The following is a 19,667-nucleotide window of genomic DNA, read 5'->3' on the forward strand; positions in this document are numbered from 1 at the left end:
AACTAGATAAAAATATCAAGGAGCATTTTTTAAATATTTTTGAATTTTGACCAACTTTGAGAAATTTGCACCAAAAATGGTCACAAAATGCATAATTATCCCAAGACCGAGAAAGCCAAAAAAGACAAGGACACAAAGATTTTGCTAGTCATGAATGGCACTCCATCAAGTTGCCTTTTATTGAGCATTTTGAATTTGTTTCAGAATTAACACCAATTACCTTTGATCTCAGCCGAAATAAAATTAACAAAATATATTCTCATAGAGAAAACATTGTTGGAAACATTTGGAATGCGACAGCCACCACAGTGACACCAACTGGAGTAAAGTGTTACAATTTGTACTCCTTAAATCGATGTGAAATTGGATTCCTTGAACAGTAACGCTGACTGTAGAGTTCACTTTTTCCAATTCAGATCAAAACCTATCCTAGGGTAGACCCACCCCCTAGAACTTAAATTCCTGAGTGTAAAACTCTTAAACCGTTGATTAACATAACATATCATGGCTGGGACCCCCACAAGGTATATATATACTGCTGGTGCATACAATTCAAGATCTCCGAGGGCGAATGGACCATGAGATTCCAGCCACAGGTGTTTAAGCTACAATGGATAAAAGGCTTATTGTGAATTACTCGTCTACCTGTGCATCATTGTATCATTATAATTTACGAAAAGAATATCTAAAAATCCCAATCTCCAACAATTACTAATGTACTACTTGAAGCAGCAACCAAATATTTGCACATATAACTCTTTTAACTGATTTTGACAGCTCTCCATTTTCTAGAGCTGATATAAATATAATTATAAAAGGGGGAACAATATTAAATTATGACCCTTATCTTTGAAGATCTTGTGCATATTTGCAGATCTCTGAAAGCCTTCCTTTTGATTACCTATGGCATCTGTGATAAACACATTTGGAATTTACAAGCTGGTTAATTTAAAATAACATTCTGACAATTTGTACCATTTGCTTGGAAAAAAAGGGCAGTGATTTGTAGTGCGCTACGCACAGGCACAACACCTAGACGTTGATCCACAAGCCTCAGCACTCTTGTACTGCCGATCTATTGACACTTACTGCTTATCCAGTGTTTCTCTATATTGCAATAATCTAATTTATATAACATTTAACGATACTGTTCTCACTACTTTACTTGCAGATCACCTAAGGACAATTAGAAATCAACATGCTAGTGCAACATAATTGACATGTCATAATACACATCATTTGTTTTTGTTTGTTATTGAGCTGTTAACTTCTCTCTATTTCCCTTTACTTAAGGAGAGTGAATTATCACTCTTAATTATGTGTTTACTAAACGCCCCCATACCCTTATTGGGAGTGATGGGTAGGGGCATTTTTTCCTGATGTTTACTTGATGGAATGACATTCATAAATGATCATCAAACCCAATCGCGCATCAAGATGTTTACAAAATCGGTGTATCCCATTGGATCCCTGGCCATGATTCTAAACATGCTCCATAAAACTAAACAAATATCCTGAGTTTTCCATCACATGTGACAGTCAAATTATCAACGCAAAACAGTCTGTAGTTTATCTTGGGCTCGAACTAAATCAATATCTTGCTGGTAAACAAATTGTTTTTAATATAATTAAGAAAGTAAATTCTAGCCTATAATTCCTTTATAGGCAAGAGAATTTTTTTGATCAAAGCATCAAAAAAACAATCTGCTCAGCTCTTTTTCTATGCCTTTTTGACTATTCAATCTCTTCATTGTATGCAGGCATTTCCATATATCACACGCAAAGACTTTAATACCTTGCTCAAAACCAAATCAATCGTTTCATCCTGAATAAGGATTTTCAGTATCACATCGGTCTTTCTGACTTTCAAAAATCTTGGCATTTTTAATATAAATAACAGAGCTGAGCAGCTCTGTTTAAATCATGTTTTTAATATTTTTTACAATACTTGTCCTGACTACATGAATGAGAATTTTATTAGACTATCAAGTGTGCATCAATATAGCACAAGGGGATGGGATTTGAATTTTCAAGTTCACAGGATCAAGACTTTTAGCAAAATAGTTTGCCGGAAGATATTAAATCCGTTTCACTGAAATACAAGTTTAAAAAAGATGTCAAAGCTCACCTTTTAAATCAAATGAATGTCTAGTTTGTAGTTTTTGTTTCAATGCTTTATTTTTGGTTTTTCTATTTGGTGTTTTTTACCAGTCTTAACTTTTAATATCTTTTTTCTGTACTATAAGGACCCCTTTGAAAATAAGTTTTTTAAGTTTAAAGGGCTATCCTTGGCATGGTGTTATGGATTATGTATGTAAAAAATTGTATGTTTATAATAAGTATTTTACCTGTAAGTGCAATATAATGCTTGTAATGAATATCCATTTTGACATGCTGAATCAAATCAAATCAAATCAAATCAAATCAAATCAAATCATGCTAATACCACAACAAACACAATGGGTGGCTAGCAATGACCTGACACAGAAACGACAAAACACAATTGGGATTGTCCATTTCTCACCATGGGTAAATTAGTTTTCCTTCACATTGCTCGTAAAACTTTATTTTCAAAATAATCATAAAAAAGCCAGATTATCGCCCAAATTTCAAATATTGTTGGTGAAGTTGGTCAAATTTAAAAAAACAATAAAAAAACAGCTCCTTGATATTTTTATCTAGTTTTTAAAAATTAATAAAATTTTGGCCCAAGAATTTTTTGTTACGTTTAACGAAAAAGAAGTGGGCCAAAAAAATTAGCATTTTGGCCCAATTTGACCTCGCAGATGAATTATTCTAGTCTCTGCCATTCTAAATATGTATACTTTCATATTGTTTAGACAAACAATTTAGTAGTTATGATGCCCCAAGGTTTCCATAATTCCAGGGTTAAGACCAACCGTAACCAGATCCATGGTGTCTGCAGTTAGATAATGAAAACTGAACATGGTTGGTCGATGTCTGCAATACCAGTGTTTACAGATAGGAATGTGTGTGTTTTTGGTTTTGGGCTGTGCGTGTCATTGTTTGAATGTGTACTACATACATGTAGGCGCAGAGGTGCATGTGCATAATAGTATTAACATGCTGTTGTTCCAAGATACAAGTGGATCTTTGAAATTAATTTAAAATGATTAAAAAGTGTAGATAAAACTTGTCATTTTATTTTTTTTATAATTGGGCTGTTCCAGTTGAAATTCATACACCCCCTTCAGATATGAAAGACATGACCTTAATCTTCCACACACATACATCCCACACAGTGCAAATTTTAAATGGGGTTACATGAATGGGTGACTTGTGTGTCAGATTAAGGGCAGAGTAATGGGAGAGAACATGGACCTTTTCGAGCATCATTATTTCTGAATTGTATCTCCAAAGTATATAAAACTATACATTTTTGGAAAGGAAATGAGTCAAGGAATCCCATGGTGACGTCAGATTTTTCAAAATCTCTAGTTTTTGATCAAATCACAAAAATCACTTTTTACCCCAATTTTTTTGTGACAACTTAAAAAAAAATCAGTTCAGAGTAAAACAAAATCAGTTAGCTTTTAATGAAGAAGAGACATGAACTTAGGGAAGATTTTTTTATTTTTTTGAAATTCGTCTCTTTTTTCGAAATATTGAAAAAAACATGTGAAAAAAGCAATTTTGTCATTCTATTCAGCTAAAAATTGCACATAATGGTGTATATTTTTATTTAAAACAAATATTTTGAAAAAATGAGAAAACCTTCCCTAGACATTGATGTACTCTAAACGATAGTGCAAAAAGTTTACCTTTTGCTTGCATATTTTTCGAAAGTTATCTTGTCACAAAAATCGTGCAATATTGTCAAAAGTGAACTATGAGAAATCGACGTTTTAGTAAAAAATGTCAAAATTATGCACAAAATGTCCTTATATTTTAAAACGGCAAGACTTTCACGCTTGTAAAAGCTGTAACTGGTGCATGGTCTTAATATGCATCTTTTTGCAACAATGAATTTATAATGTCTGCTTTTAGTGCACCAAAATTCAAAATAATTAAAAAATCTAAGTGGCATTTTGACTGCAAATTTGTGTTTTGTTTACACCGCATTTGCCGGCGTTAAAAACATACCGAATGCGCCTTGACTCGTTGGACATACGCCAGCAGAGTTGCGCTTGGCGTCACGCTTGACGCGAATCGCTGCGTAATCACAATATTTCGCAGATTCAGCGCATTTCTGACTCATTATTTCCGCCAATTTACTAAGCTGTCTTGAGCCATGTGACTTTTTAGAGTTGAAAAGAGTGAAACAAATCAAGCAAAAATACGGGTAAATATTAGCAAGTTGTATTTTATCAGTTTCAAGTGAAAGAATACATCTTAGTGTTGATAAATATCAAGAAATCTCAAATTCGGGCGTGGACGAATGTGTCTTCCATTACTCTGGCCTTAAGGTCATGTCTTTCATACAGGATGTATGGATTTCAACTGGATTAGTCCAACTTACATTTGAATGTTACATTGCTACAGAATCATATACATGCCGGTATAATGGAGAAAAATATAAAAATGGTCAAAAATGGGATGATCCGAGACTCCAATGTCAAGAATGCCAATGTACATTGGGTGAAGTAGAGTGTGGATTGACTCAGACATGTGAACCAGCTCCATGTCGCCACCCTAGGACTGATGGATGCTGTCCAGATTGTACAAGTAAGAGAAATAGATTTATAACCCTTGACTTATGAACTACTAGGCGGTTACCCGTATTTCACGGTTTTCGGCTATCATGGTTAGGGCTCATATTGAAATACCCTACCACATTTTCACACAGAAAGAAGGCAGGATTCCCCTCGCTAAGTGCGCGCCTCCGGAAAGCTCGGTCAAAGTTTGAGCTCCATTATATGAGCAATTTGAAATCTTAACGTTTTTTTGACCTATGACTTCTTAACCGTAGGTCTGACAAAAAGGTCACAGTGGAAACTGTAAAATGAATTTATAAACTATAAACTTATGAATTATGAACTAAAAACCTACCAAGTGGGCTGAAACCACCCTACTCTTGATTTTGACATTTAGCTTTCAAGATGACTTGTATTAACCCTAACCTAACTAGGACTCACTAAAGCTTACTATTAAAACCGCTCTGCGTGCATGCATTCCACGGGACTTAATGACGCAATCAGACCAAGTCATATATATACTCAGGGAATCGTTGGCCGGGCCAACGTCACCTGTGTAGCTACATGCTGGGGATCTTCTGCGTGGCATGCGAGGGGTCCGAGGTTCGAATCCCGGGGGTGCCAAGTGACTTTCTTCTTCATCTTCTCTCCTTTTTCGTTCCTTCTTTCCCTTCTGATAGCACAAAAACCACGGGTAAGGTTAGGGTTAACCCCAGGGGAACTATTGGCTGTAATCATATATCATAATCTCCATTATGTGTTTTCCATTAATACCAAAATCTCCATTTTGATGGAGACAAAATGAGGACAAGGTTGTTGGTCAGATGATCCTCCTTTGATGAAGCTGAGAAAACACAATTTGAACATTAATATTACAGTAGTTATGTATGTTCCTTGAGACTGGTAATAAAATATTGTGTACATTTTTTTTCTCCTAGCTGGTTGCACCTATCAAGGCCTTCACGTTGATACTAGAGCTATATTTACTGATCCAACCGATCCATGCAGAAATTGCCAATGTCTGGTAAGTCATGTTGCTGCTTCTCTGAGTTCTCTAGTACATCATCAATTCTGTTTACTCTGTGCAGAATTTGTAACAGACTTTGAAATCAATTGAATTTTTCTGATCTTTACAGGAAGGTAATGTTTTATGTCAAGAGATACCATGTCCACAACTGCCTTGTGAGGTTACAGTGAAAGAACCAGGAACATGTTGTCCAATATGTGCAACACGTAAGTAAACTTCCACTTTATTGTTGCTGTCTTTTTATGTGCTTAATCCAGTAGATTGGGGTGAGCTTATTTCCATACAAGGCATAATCTACCTCACATATGTGACCCGTATCCCCCTTCTCCCTTTTTATGCCTTTACTGTTTTTGCAATACGTATATCCGTACCTACCTCCAGATGCTGTATCTCGTGACTGCATAGGCAGACTGACTTCAGATTTTCAGGAAAGGTGGGCCATGGTCAGAAGCTCTAGCTACTATTTTTTGGGAGGTGTGCAAGGCCATATACTGAGGTCAAAGGTCATGTGCAATCAAATTGTAAATTAAAATTCTAAGGGAAGTCTACCAGGACCTGGATTTTATGTTCCTACGTCTTCAGTGAATTAGATTGACAACAGGCTTGCTTTTGTTTCTGAAGCAATGATCAGTGACCTCACAATTCTTTCTGTTACTAATTGAAGCCTGTAATTGGGAAGACCATGTGTGAGGTATATCAATGTCTTTATATATAACACATGAAACGTTTGTCATCATGCCTGGAATAAATGTGGAACGTACCCGGAACCTTCTTCCAGGAATTGTTTTTGGCATTTGGAAGGAAGAGAAATTTTCCCACAAGAAATTGTGGGAAATGTTGCTACTTTTGTGAAAGATGTGGTTATGGCTTCCCGGAAAATAAATCAATTTGTCTATGCCTGTGTGTCATGGCCATGCATTTCAGTCTTGTACAAGAGAATTATGCTCCTCTAACAATGTTTTATTTCTTTCTTCTATAGAGGAATGTCAGTATGCAGGCAAAGTATACAGAGTAGGTGAACAATTTGACAGTCCTATCACAGCATGTCAGATATGTGAGTGTACACCTAGTCTCACTGTGGAATGTAATCGTAAAGAATGCCCACAAGCAAGATGTCAACATCCATTCAAGGGAGAATGCTGTGAGAAATGTCAAGGTATGTTTGATTCAATAAATAGCCTTGTGCAGGGTCCGCATTAAGCAATTTTATTTGTGTAGCAAAAATGCTCACAAAATTTGGGAGCGAATGATTACGAATGGTACAAAATTGCTACACATTCCAAAATTGTGCAGCAAATGATGAAAATTGTGTAGCATTTTGCAACTGCTACACACTTATTGCAGACACTGGCCTTGTGGGGTATCTCAAATAGTACAGTACATTTCTGGTTATGTGGATGAATTGGGATTCAATCATGTTTCACTGTTGTTCATCACCGATTATCAACGATGCGTCCGCGTCGCCTGAGTGGTTTACTTTGCGAGAGCAGCTTTTTTCAACAACGAAACAAGCTAAAGATGTCTAATTCACATGATTCTTTTATTCGGAATGTCCGTTTGTCATTGCCACTCAACCTTACAAGAAGATCGCGGTATTTCTCTGTTGATATCAGCAATAAAACAAAAGAATAAAGTGGTAATATTTAGCTGCTACCACCAACGTAAGAGAGTTCATGTTTACGCATATGTTCCAGACATGACGAATTCTTCGCGCTCATGCGTAATGCGTACGTGTGACATTGTGTTCGCCTATACGCTACTGGACTGTGGATTCATCACCGATTAACAACGCTTGGCTCCTGTACAAAGGTATAGGAAGAGTTGTTGAAATCTTAATTTTTGCTGACCAACAAGATGTAAACAGTGATACAAAAGTGTTACGATACATGAAGAGATGAAGATTTTTAATTTTTTGGTGTTAATGCAGGAGGAAAGCATTGTCAACATAATTGCCCATCCACACCATTAGAAATAATGTGACTCTCATGCCAATTGTACTGAGATCACCAGATGTAGTGCAAAGTCTGTTACTTAATTTGAACAAATTGTTTTCTTATTTCAGATTGCACCTACCAAAGACAGAATTATGTCAATGGTGTTGAATTCGCTGACCCTGATGACTCCTGCCAGATGTGCACATGTAATGTAAGTTTGATTTATTCAACCTTAATCAGTCGTCTTTCATATTTTTTTTGCCGATGTAGTGTGTGTGTACTACATAAATATGGAATTTGGGTTCTCTTCTGCCAATTGCAGGCATGATGAATTCTGGGGGTTTTTTTCACCAAAATTTAGTTTTATTTTTCAACCCTTTTTAGGGGGTGTTTTTGCTCAATTTTTTCATATTTTCAATGAGAGTTCAATATCATGCATCATATCATGAAAGTTTGGCACCTGTACTGATTACTGAACAAGTATCATCCTAGGGTGACCCATTGTTTTATACGATAAGCTGGATCGGCACATTAAAAAATATGAACGGATGTATCGGGCTCTGCTGTGAATCAAGGTACAAAGGGTATTATGGGGTTATCTTGCTTTTATCAAAGCTGATGTTGTGTTCACTTGTACATATCATTGTAGATATGGAAGAGAACAAGGGATAATGTATTAAGTGGCTGTCAGATGTATAACATTTTACACCTTTGATATCTATTGTTTAAACCTGTGAGCTGTATCTATTGTTATATAATACGCCTAAGGAATTTTGCTCAAACTGACTTCAGGTAGAGAAACCCTGGATCCACATATATTGCAGGACGTGTTCTCAATATTGAAAATGACAATGACTGAAAATGAGACCAGATAGAGAGGTTACGCTGCATAGGACTGCAGAATAAAATAGGAATGATACATGTAATTACAGTCAAACCTCTCTTATCCAGACCTCTTTTATACAGATCTCTCTGTTATCCGGACATCTTCATAAAAAATGTGTTTTTAATGATGAGAATTTGATTTCATTCACTGAAGCATTTAGAAGGCCATAACTATATGACATTCAGAAATCAAATACCATCTGTCAGTGTTATTACCCCATTTTGAGTAACATTTAGCTGTTTCAATGTTAGCATTAATGTTCAGACATTCAATGCAGAATTACATATAATTCACTTATCCAGATTTTTCACTTATCCGGTCAGTGCTTGGTCCCATCATGGCCGGATAAGAGAGGTTGGACTGTACTTGAAATCTGAATTGAGTGAATTCGTGTTTTTTTTATGGTGCCAAGTTTCAGAGTTATTAGTTGTTGTTTTGTTCAATTTAGGGTAGTTTGACCAAAAACCAATAATAACATTTGCATTATCATGATTATTCACATGTTTTCCATTGGTTCTATGTGCAGTTCTTCACACATTATACCCATCATTTTATCTCCATAGGATGGCAATGTACGCTGTGGTCCAATACCATGTGAACCGCTGTCATGCCCACATCAAAGAACACCTCCAAATGCTTGCTGTCCAGTATGCATAGGTAATGTGATTACAATATTTCATTCTATTGTCATATGTTTTCCTCTGTTTACATGTTGAATGGTCAGATTTTATGGTACTAGCCCAAAGACATGGAAAGGTGTTGCAAACTATTTATTGAATGGGACAATGTATAATATAGATATTAAGCTGGGGACTCTGTGTAGCTCCATGTTATGACATATCCATGCATGTTCGATGTATTTCTTTTGGGCAGACTATGAAATGACTGCATTTTTAGTAAAGACTTGAAATCATGATTGACATTCTAAAGCAGGAGTGTTTGCACATGTGTTTAGTGTGTGTTATCAGCACAAGGCATTACACACACATCATAAATGAGGCAAAATGTAAAATTAAGTCTCTGGGTCTAATTGAATGATACTATGCCATGTGTGGTTGTGACTTACTGACAGGAAAGGAGCGTAAGTCTGGATTGTTTTGCTATGCCTTCAATAATCTTTGTTGTTCCAAATTATGGAAATTTTAGGTTGCCCGGAGTGTTTTGTGACTTTGCCAATAGAGCTGTGTGTTGTATGCCCATGGCATTGTAATGTATACAGTTACTTTTTTAAAGCCCAAATATCATTGACATTAGCCTCTGTCAAAAAAATGTCAGATATATAATTTTATGTCACATGTATGCCAATTCAGTATGGTGGTTTATCATAGCATTTTGCATGAGTCTATGACTTCCTACTTAAAATCTGGGATTTAATGATACCTATGTAAATCAGCTGCCCATTCCAATTAGATATGTTATGACTAAATCTGGTATCATGTTATTTACAGATATTGACTGTCTATTCAATGGTGAAACCTACCCACATGGTCAGTACTTTGAGCACCCATTGGATACCTGTCAGGAGTGCTTCTGTGATGATGGCGCTATTGATTGCCAGATAAGACCATGTCAACCTCCACAGTGTCCATATCCTATACAGACTGAATGCTGTGAATCCTGTGATGGTAAGATATTATATAGAGAATAAAAGATTGGATTTTGTCTTTTGCCTATCCAATATCATGTCATAATGGATGGGCTGGCCAATATTTTGAGTAGGGGATGGCGGCACAGCCTGAACATACATGCTACATGTCTTTAAACACATTTATGGCCTTCATGTAGCATTACCCATCACACAGTCTACTCAGTAATATGTTATACAGGAGTGTGATCTGTCATTTCTGCAAAGGTTCCAACTGCGCTGTACACATTGCTGCCTGTGAAGCTGCACATGTACCGAGTGTTCCACAAATGACACCAGTTAGTTGAAAGACCTGTACTTTGAGTTCTCTAACATATAGAGGGTACACAATAAGACATCACTCATGACAGAGTCATCCTCATTTAAATAAAATTCTGTCCTCCATAAGGTACCACAGAAAATAATACAATATAACATGTAATTGGTATGAATGGTTGTGGTATCGATCTAGAGACCGGTCCCTCTGTCATCTTAAGTTAACTGTCCTCCAACATGTCTGCCATTTCAATTGTTATACTGTTCCGGTTGGTTTATTGTATACACTCTATAGAAAGTTATAGTAGACTAATCGTCAATCCCCATGGGCTAAAATCTACTTTCTACAGTACAGATATTATAATGACTGCCATGACTGAGAAAGCACTAAATAATTATGATCAAAACATAAATTGCCAAAAGGTGATCTGAATTTTGAGGGAGATTTTGCATGAAATGATAAATCAAACAAATGTTTTCACTTTCATTTTTTCAAAAATAGAACTCTTGTGGCAAGAAACATCATTTGAGCTCTCTCTGTTAAATTAAGAAACTTTGTAAGCTCAATAGGCAGGCGTCATAAATCTTTATTTAAAGCTGTGCCATCCAATGTGTTGAGTATAAATTAATATATGTAACAAATTACTTACAACCAATCTTGAATCTGCATTGTTTGATAGGATGCCATTATAATGGAGTTGATATCCGTACTGGTGAAGAATTTGATGATCCATTTGATCCATGTCAACGTTGTGAATGCCAGGTAGGTTCACACACTCTTGGAGTATTGTAAAGTAAAACAAAAAGTTGTAATCATAGCCATTTAAAGTTTTTGAACTTACAGTAAATCAAATGAATAAATAGCGCCCCTGGAAAAACATGGTTGAACACTAGTAATGTACTAGACTGAATACTCTATCATCAGCCAATAGCACATGGTATTAATGTGTTATGCTTGTTAGTGATGACTAACAAACATAGCTGTCAAAAAGTTCCTGATTAGGGAAAATGTTTCCTTCCTTCCTTCCTTCCTTCCAATACTGTGCAGCTCTCATTTCGTCGAGAATAAACGCACAATGTTTACGTGTGGCTTTGGTCACAAACCATAATGCGACCTCCAGTGTGCCTGTGTCTTTGTGAGCCACAATGACAGGATCACACTGAATGGCTAATTGCACAGAATCATTCATCCACATTCTGGTGCTGACTTTCATAGTCGTCAACACATAGCTGATGACTGAGGGCGTCAGTATGTACTAGGTGGCAGAAGTCTTGATTATATTTTCAATCGCAAAATGAAGACAGGCCATTATGTTCAATTAATGTGCCAATCTCAATTCTTATCAATGCCTATAATTTGGTTCACTTGAAGTTCAGTAGTGACGTATGTGCATATTTCGCTTGTTGCAGTATTAAATTGCGCACATAAAGTTAATTGGGAAGTGCTTATACGCACGCATACAAGGACGGTTTGCCAGCACATTTGCGGCGCAATGGCAAAAAAGCATTAATGTTACTACGGAACTTGAAGTGAACCAATGTATAGAGTGTTAACTGTGTGTTGTGTGTTTGCTTTTACCAGGCTGGCTATGTGCAGTGTTATGACAGCATCTGTCCTCCATCAGAATGCACTCATCCTGTCCAGAGATCTGGTGATTGCTGTCCTACATGTGATGGCTGTCTGTATGAAAGAAGACCATATGGCAATGGGGATACATTCCCTGACTCAAGTAATGGATGTCAATCTTGTACATGCCTGGTAAGTGACAATGTCCTCCATCAGAATGCACCCATCCTGTCCAGAGATCTGGGGATTGCTGCCCTACATGTGATGGCTGTCTGTATGAAAGAAGTCCATATGGCAATGGGGATACATTCCCTGACTCAAGTAATGGATGTCAATCTTGTACATGCCTGGTAAGTGACAATGTCCTCCATCAAAATGCACTCATCCTGTCCAGAGATCTGGGGATTGCTGCCCTACATGTGATGGCTGTCTGTATGAAAGAAGACCATATGGCAATGGGGATACATTCCCTGACTCAAGTAATGGATGTCAATCTTGTACATGCCTGGTAAGTGACAATGTCCTCCATCAGAATGCACCCATCCTGTCCAGAGATCTGGTGATTGCTGTCCTACATGTGATGGATGTCTGTATGAAAGAAGACCATATGGCAATGGGGATACATTCCCTGACTCAAGTAATGGATGTCAATCTTGTGCATATCTGGTAAGTGACAATGTGACTGTACAGTTGAAAGACCAAATAGGAATTGTGACAGACTGTATGACTCTAACAACAGATATTGTATGTTAATTTAAAAGCATTTCTTCTATACAAGGCCAATTGAAACATTTACAGAGTTTACGTTTCCAGAGCCACGGTCTGCTCTTTCCATCAGCCAGATAATGCACTGATCTGCTTGAGTTGTTGCCAGTTGACTTCTTGTTGGTATTGGGTGAAGTAACATTCTCATCACCAAAGATCCATACATCATAGATTGGGTGCCCTGCCTCCGGATCCAGATCCATTTTCACTTCAACTCAAGCAGATCATTGCATCATCTGGCTGATGAAAAGAACAAAGTCCCTTATAGTAAGTGTTTCAATTGAGCTTCTATGGAAGAAATACTTGATTAATGGAATATTACAGTCCTGATGAACTTAATCAAGAAGAAGATATTGTATATGTCTGGTAAGTGACAATGTGACCACCTATGACTGGTGACAAATTCTATGATTCTATAATTAAAGACACAGATAAAAAGAATGTATCGCGTCTGACGTCATCTGTCAATCAAATTTGAGCACGGTTTGTTTACAAGAGTCGTGATGATGACTTGCTGAGCGCGGATTTATAACCGGGCGCCTTATTGTTAATTTTGCACCTTTCGACATGCAAACCATCTCAAAAGTTACGTCTTTATAGTAGGAAACTTTCTTAACCAAAGGCACCATGTCCACAATGCCTAGAAAAGCTGCTTTTTGCCTTGTAAAAGTACAGAATTGTTTGCCATTTGCTGCTATTCCTTTTCTCCGATCAGCACCAGATAGATCGGTCTTCCTTTTACGCGCTGATTAACCTGTGTTAACCAATCAAAGATCTTAATTGACAGTGACATCAGACGCGATAAATTCTTTTTATCCCTGTTTCTAATTATAATGACAGGCGTCAATCACACACAATTTTACAGTAAGTGCCCAGTTTGCATGTGTCATTGAAAGATAAAGTGGATCATGTTCATGTCATTTGGTGGTAAGGATGAAGTCTGCATGACAGTGATGACATCGTCACATAGTGTAGTGAAAAATGGCATTTTATTTTGTCTGGTAAATCCTTATTTCAATATAAGATCTGAGAATATTGTTTACTAAGTAAATTATTTTCATACCTTTGGAAAAATTTGTCTTCAGGGAGGGCAAGTTTTATACATTTTAAATTATGCATATCAGGTCTGCATACTTTACATGTGTCAGTTTTGTGAAAAGTTGTTTAATGCATGTTAAATGTTAAAGTCTTAAAAGACTTTACATCTGAAATCGTATGCTCAAAAAGATTGCAAAAACATGGCAAGTTGTTATCACACTTTAAAGGATCAAAATTAGTGTAATTTAAGGGGGTACTACACCCCTGTGGTAAATTTGTGACTATTTTTGCATTTTTCTTAAAAAATAATTACACACTGGTAACAAAAGTTATGTATATTATTGGGGCAAGGAATCCAATTACTATACTGAAATTTCAGTGACTCAAGACAAGCGGTTCAGTATATATGATAGGAAATGAGGTACATCCTAGCGGTACCTTATTTCTTATCATAAATAGCGAACAACCGCTTGTCTTGGATCACTAATATTCCAGTGTAGTAATTGGATTCCTTGCCCTATAATATACATAACTTTTGTTACCAGTGTGTTATTAGTTTTTGAGAAAATGCAAAAATAGACACAAATTTATCGAGGGGTGTTGTACCCCTTAAGGATGATTGTTTGCAATAATTTGTTTATAATTTGCTGTCTTGAAGAAATGAAGTAAAAGATAAATACAAAGTATAATATAAAGTGTGTTGTGATTTCAGAATGGTAATGTAAACTGTGGTCCTGCTTCATGTGAACCAGCGTCATGTCCTCATCCAGTAAATGATGTCTGTGGATGTCCATCATGTGGAGGTAAGATTTACCAATACACAGTAAGTCCTTCCTGTATCATGTTCAGTAAAGAGATACAGAATGAAGCTACTATGCTCCCAGTGTAATCTATTCAAAATTTATGCTTAAGCATAAAGGGTAAACCTTGTGAAATAAATATGCTTACGTTATATGAAACTCACTACACAAGTACTTATAGTCCATTTGCTTTCGTTGATACACACATAATCAAAGTCAGGGTATCTGTAGGGAGCAGTCACTTTGTGCCGCATTGCGGGTTACGGATGTACCGCCTTTGAAGCCAAATGGACTAAATGGGATAAAGATTGTGGTAGGGGTGAGTTCTAGCCATGATGTTTTGTGGGTTGTGTTAAATTGAATTCCAATAAACTGAGGTCCAATAAGTCAAGATTTTTGGATTTCATTCTTTGTAGCCTTGCCCTACTTATGAACTACATAATTCTAGTTTGCCTTGTTTTCTATTGATAGGTTGTGATTTTAAGGGTGTAGAGTATCGAGATGGTTCACAGTTTCCTGATACAGAAGATCCATGTAGGGAATGTACATGCCGGGTAAGATGCATGATTTCTTGGTTTCAGAGTGTGTGTTTGTGTGCGGATGTATTAATATTACTTCTGAGGACAGTGCACTAAAACGTGCCATTTTTTCTAGGACATTTTTTTTCTCTTTCTGACGATATATTGTATGTTGTCAGAAGTACACTATGTTACACATACCCCAGAAGGGAGGTAAAACCTATTATCAACACACATATAATATGTAACACTATTATTCTGAGGAACACATGTTCAAACACTTACTATCATTCCGAGGACAAATCCAAAGAATATTTGTGACAAGATCAAGGGGAATGAGTCTCATGTTGGAAGTTTTTTACATACTTTTCTGGCAGTTTACGAATGCTACATTTTAAAGCAAACCCAATCAAAATTGGACACCTGGTTACTGATTTATGAGCAATTTATCATTGGTTGAAAACAATATAAAACAAAAGAATTTGAACACTGTTTTTGCCAATATCTCAAAAACAATATTAGTGACATCCAACTTATTCCCCTTGATCGTGTCACATTTTAGAATGTTTTTTGTAACATTAATGACAATTTGTGCAATTTTTCAGGGAGGATCAGTTGAGTGTCAGCTTTCAGAATGCCCACAGCCGAGATGTTTCAACCCAGTCCAATATCCTGAAAGATGTTGTCCTACATGTGATGGCTGCTCCTATAATGACAATATCTACGACAATGGCCAGTCATTCCCTGATACACTGGATGCCTGCCGTGTCTGTACTTGCCTGGTAAGATGGTTCATGTGTTAGTGTATGTGTAGGGGGTGCGTCTGTGTACTAGGGTAGTGTGTGTGATTGCTGTTCTTATAATCACAATATCTATAACAGTGGCCAGTCACTTCCCGATACGGTACACTGGTTGCTTGTGATGTATGTACCTGCCTGGTAAAACAGTAGCATTATGTGTGTATGTGGGGGGGGTTGTAGGGGAATGTGGGTGAATATGTGATTGGGTTGTATCTTTCCAATTCTTATGTGACTGGGTTTTATCTTTCCAATTCTTGTGAACTGTATTAAAATAAATTGGTTATTTAAAAATTGGTCAGCATTGCTAGACCAAAGAAAAAAAATAAAATGGTTAATTAAAATTCGATCAGCATTGCTAGCCCAAGGAAATGTGGTTTTGGCTTTCTACTAAACTTTAAAAACATGGAAGTGAATAAGGCGTCACCATGGAAATAGTTTTGAATACAACTGGATACAATAGGCCTCTTATGATTTCAGTGTATGATTTTTAATGATTTTGTGTTTGATTACTTTATTTATTAGAATGGCAATGTGAATTGTGGTACCAAGATCTGTCCAAGAGTGTCTTGTACACATGGGATGCCAGATGAATGCTTATGCCCAGCATGTGATGGTAAGATTACCAGTGGAGTAGATTCTTTTTGACATTATGGGGAAATGGGGTTGAAAAGTTTTTATTGAAGTATAGTGAATCCAGCCCCTTTTGGCACCAGAATCAGTTATTGAAACTTACGTGATGCAAAATGGTGCAAAAGTGGAATAAATTTGTGTGAAGTGCGCAAAAATTGGCACTAATGGAGCGAAAATGGCCAAATATGAGATTAATTTGGTCAGAAACCCACATTCAAATGTCAACATTGCCTATGAAGATTACCTGATGATAAACAATGAATGATCAATGGGTATTCTGTTTGGGGTTACTGGAATAGGTGACTCCATTTGAAATCTACCCTTCCTGTATGGGAGATATAGAGTACTGAAGTGTGACGTCATCAAAATTTCTTTTTTGCATTTCAGCATTTTCATGACCATATTTCAGTAGAACATGATGAAAAACATCCACAGTCTAAATTTAGTGGGAATCGGATCATGAGGGCTTGAGATATGGCCGCGCGAATACCTAATTAGCCCCATTGAAAGCAGTGTAAATTGGCCTGGTTCATAACTGTTTGGAACCAGGCCAATTTACACTGATTTCAATGGAGCTAATTAGGTATTCATGGGGCCATATCTCGGGCCCTCATGATCCGATTCCCACTAAATTTGACTGTGGATGTTTTCATCACGCCCACCGATACATGGTATTCAAAACGCTGAAATGCAAAAAAAAAACAGTTTTCTGTGACATCATCACTTCGGTACTCTATAAGGTCATGTCTTCCATAGGGTGTGTGTGGATTTCAACTGGAGTAGCCTGATTCAAAGTTCTTGTAATTCAATGAGCAAATGCTAGGACATACGTACTTTATTGTTTAATATTAAAGGAGGATTTCGTGATCCTAGCATCCTCTTTTTATGACATTTTTCAGTAGATATCCACGAAAAAAGCTTATTTCCAAAATTTCAGTTGATTCCGATTTTGCGTTTGCGAGTTATGCATGATTATGTGTATTACACTGCTCCATAGACAATATGTTGTAATTTCGTTCTGGTGCACCAGAACGAAATTCAAATTTGGCGATATTTTTGCTAAACGAATTTATCTGCAAGAAATATTTGGTACATAAACATTATGTAGCCAGAGGTATCCAGTGGTGTAAAAATCTCAACTTTTTTGGGAAAAGTGGGGGATGAGGCTGTGGATCACGAAATGCCCTTTAACATAAATAATTTATAAATAAATAATTTATAAATATTAACATCTTCTTTGAGTGTAAGTGTTTAAGAATGAGAATAAGGTCTTCTTTACTATTCTCTGCTGTGCAGCTATCATCTCATATAATATTTTTGGTAGTCTAGTCTTACTTTAAACAATAGTATTGTGTGTGTTATATGAGACAATAGATGCACAATGGAGGCTAAAAGCAATAAACTTATTCTTTACCTAAATTCCTATCTTTGATTTGATAATGAAAGATCATCATTGAGGGGATTATGAGGATGTAGATGTCAGTTTATGCCAAATTCTCAGCCAAGGATATAGAAACGCCCAGGCCCAAAATCCCAACCAATCCCTGAATAATTTTTCCTTTAATATCAACAAATATGATGTGATGGTGAATGTGAGTAATGGTCATATGGTACAATTGCACCAAACAAATTACTTGAAGCATACATTGAAATTTTGTGACATTTTAAAAATGTTGATTGTTATTCTAGGCTGTATGTATGAGGATGTGATGGTACGTAATGGGGAGACTTTCATGGATCCAAGTGACATGTGCAGAGACTGCTTGTGCTTAGTAAGTTCACATTTCAACAAAAATGTTTCAAAAGATTTTGTTAAGATTACAAACAACTTTTTGTCTACAGGTATCTGAATTCAATTTTAAGTATGGATTACTCTCTCAAGATATCAACAGTATTATATCCAATTTATGAATAAACAGATTATTAACATGAAATATATATTGCCATTAATCTACTAATCTACAAAATGATCTACATTTTTCTTTAATAGCAAGGTTCAGTAAGCTGTATACCTCGTTCCTGCCCACCAACACCATGCCATAACCCCGTCAAACTTCCAGGAGAATGCTGTGCTACCTGTCCACTTGGTAATTCTCTAGACATCTAGTAATTTGTAGACACCCTTAGTTGCACTATTCCTTTAAAATCCTTAAATTTGTCAAATGAAAAATTGACATAAGCACAGTAAGGTTCTTTTGCACTGGCAATGACTGGCTGATGCCCTCATCCTGATAATCACGTTGAAAGATCCAGTTCACACCTTGGTCATGTGATGCTACGCAGTTTGAACAGCATATAAGGTGCCAATATTTCATGACACAATTCTATTAGCCAATTGGAACCCCACTTCCATGTATACACTGTACTGTACATCGGTTAGCATCGGCAACGAGTGCGAAAGAAATCTGGTAAATAGTATAGAAATAATAAAACGTGTAACATTAACAATTTAATGAATTGACTGTAATTGATTGATATTGGAATGCCCACCTGATTGATTGATTGAATGATTGATTGATTATATTATTTTCAGCTTGTGAGGAGCAAGAAGATCCAGACATGTGTCAAGATTGTGTTTGTGTGAATGGAGACTGGCAATGCACTCGAAGGGACTGTCCACCAGCTAACTGCCCTAATGCAGGACAGGGAATGTGCTGCTTGGAATGTGAAGGCAAGTAAAACATCACTTAGTTTATAATGTCCTTCTTCACTATTTACTATAGGAGTATAGAGTTATATTAATGCACTTTTAAATCCAGCCATATCAGGTTGACAAGTCTGTAGGACATGTTGGAGTCTTCAGAATTATGTAGTCCTTGCCTAGAGTGGCTGTGATTCTCGCTATTCACAATAAAGGCGCCGCCAGCGGATTTGCGATGTAATCGTGATGTATCATGGGAAAAGGTCGACATCCAAGTCGCGCGATCTGAATATTACCATGCTATTACATAGGAACATGTGACAATATTTTTTAGTTTGTCAATATAACAGTATTACACGCAAATCGATAGAGAAAAAATTAATTGTGCACATTTCAAATCACATTATTAAGTATTATTGAGTATCTATTCGCGTGTAACACCTTTATTTTGACAAACTAAAAAAATATTGTCACGTGTTCGTATGTAATAGCATGGTAATATTTGT

General features: G+C 36.6%; 1 protein-coding gene across 1 annotated transcript in view; it reads left to right on the top strand.

Annotated features, from left to right (window-relative positions):
- Positions 1-19,667, top strand: part of LOC140137265 (kielin/chordin-like protein) — a 133,314-nt gene that overhangs the window by 80,391 nt on the left and 33,256 nt on the right. Inside the window, 17 exon segments of the mRNA XM_072158911.1 lie at positions 4,504-4,686; positions 5,594-5,679; positions 5,792-5,888; positions 6,662-6,838; positions 7,745-7,827; positions 9,066-9,159; positions 9,951-10,127; positions 11,083-11,165; positions 11,985-12,161; positions 12,486-12,635; positions 14,485-14,575; positions 15,044-15,126; positions 15,696-15,872; positions 16,413-16,503; positions 18,210-18,292; positions 18,511-18,607; positions 19,054-19,191. Of these exon segments, the coding sequence (XP_072015012.1) occupies positions 4,504-4,686; positions 5,594-5,679; positions 5,792-5,888; positions 6,662-6,838; positions 7,745-7,827; positions 9,066-9,159; positions 9,951-10,127; positions 11,083-11,165; positions 11,985-12,161; positions 12,486-12,635; positions 14,485-14,575; positions 15,044-15,126; positions 15,696-15,872; positions 16,413-16,503; positions 18,210-18,292; positions 18,511-18,607; positions 19,054-19,191 (2,067 nt within the window).

This window comes from Amphiura filiformis, chromosome 17, assembly GCF_039555335.1.
Source record: "Amphiura filiformis chromosome 17, Afil_fr2py, whole genome shotgun sequence".
In the NCBI taxonomy this organism is placed as follows: Eukaryota; Metazoa; Echinodermata; class Ophiuroidea; order Amphilepidida; family Amphiuridae; genus Amphiura; species Amphiura filiformis.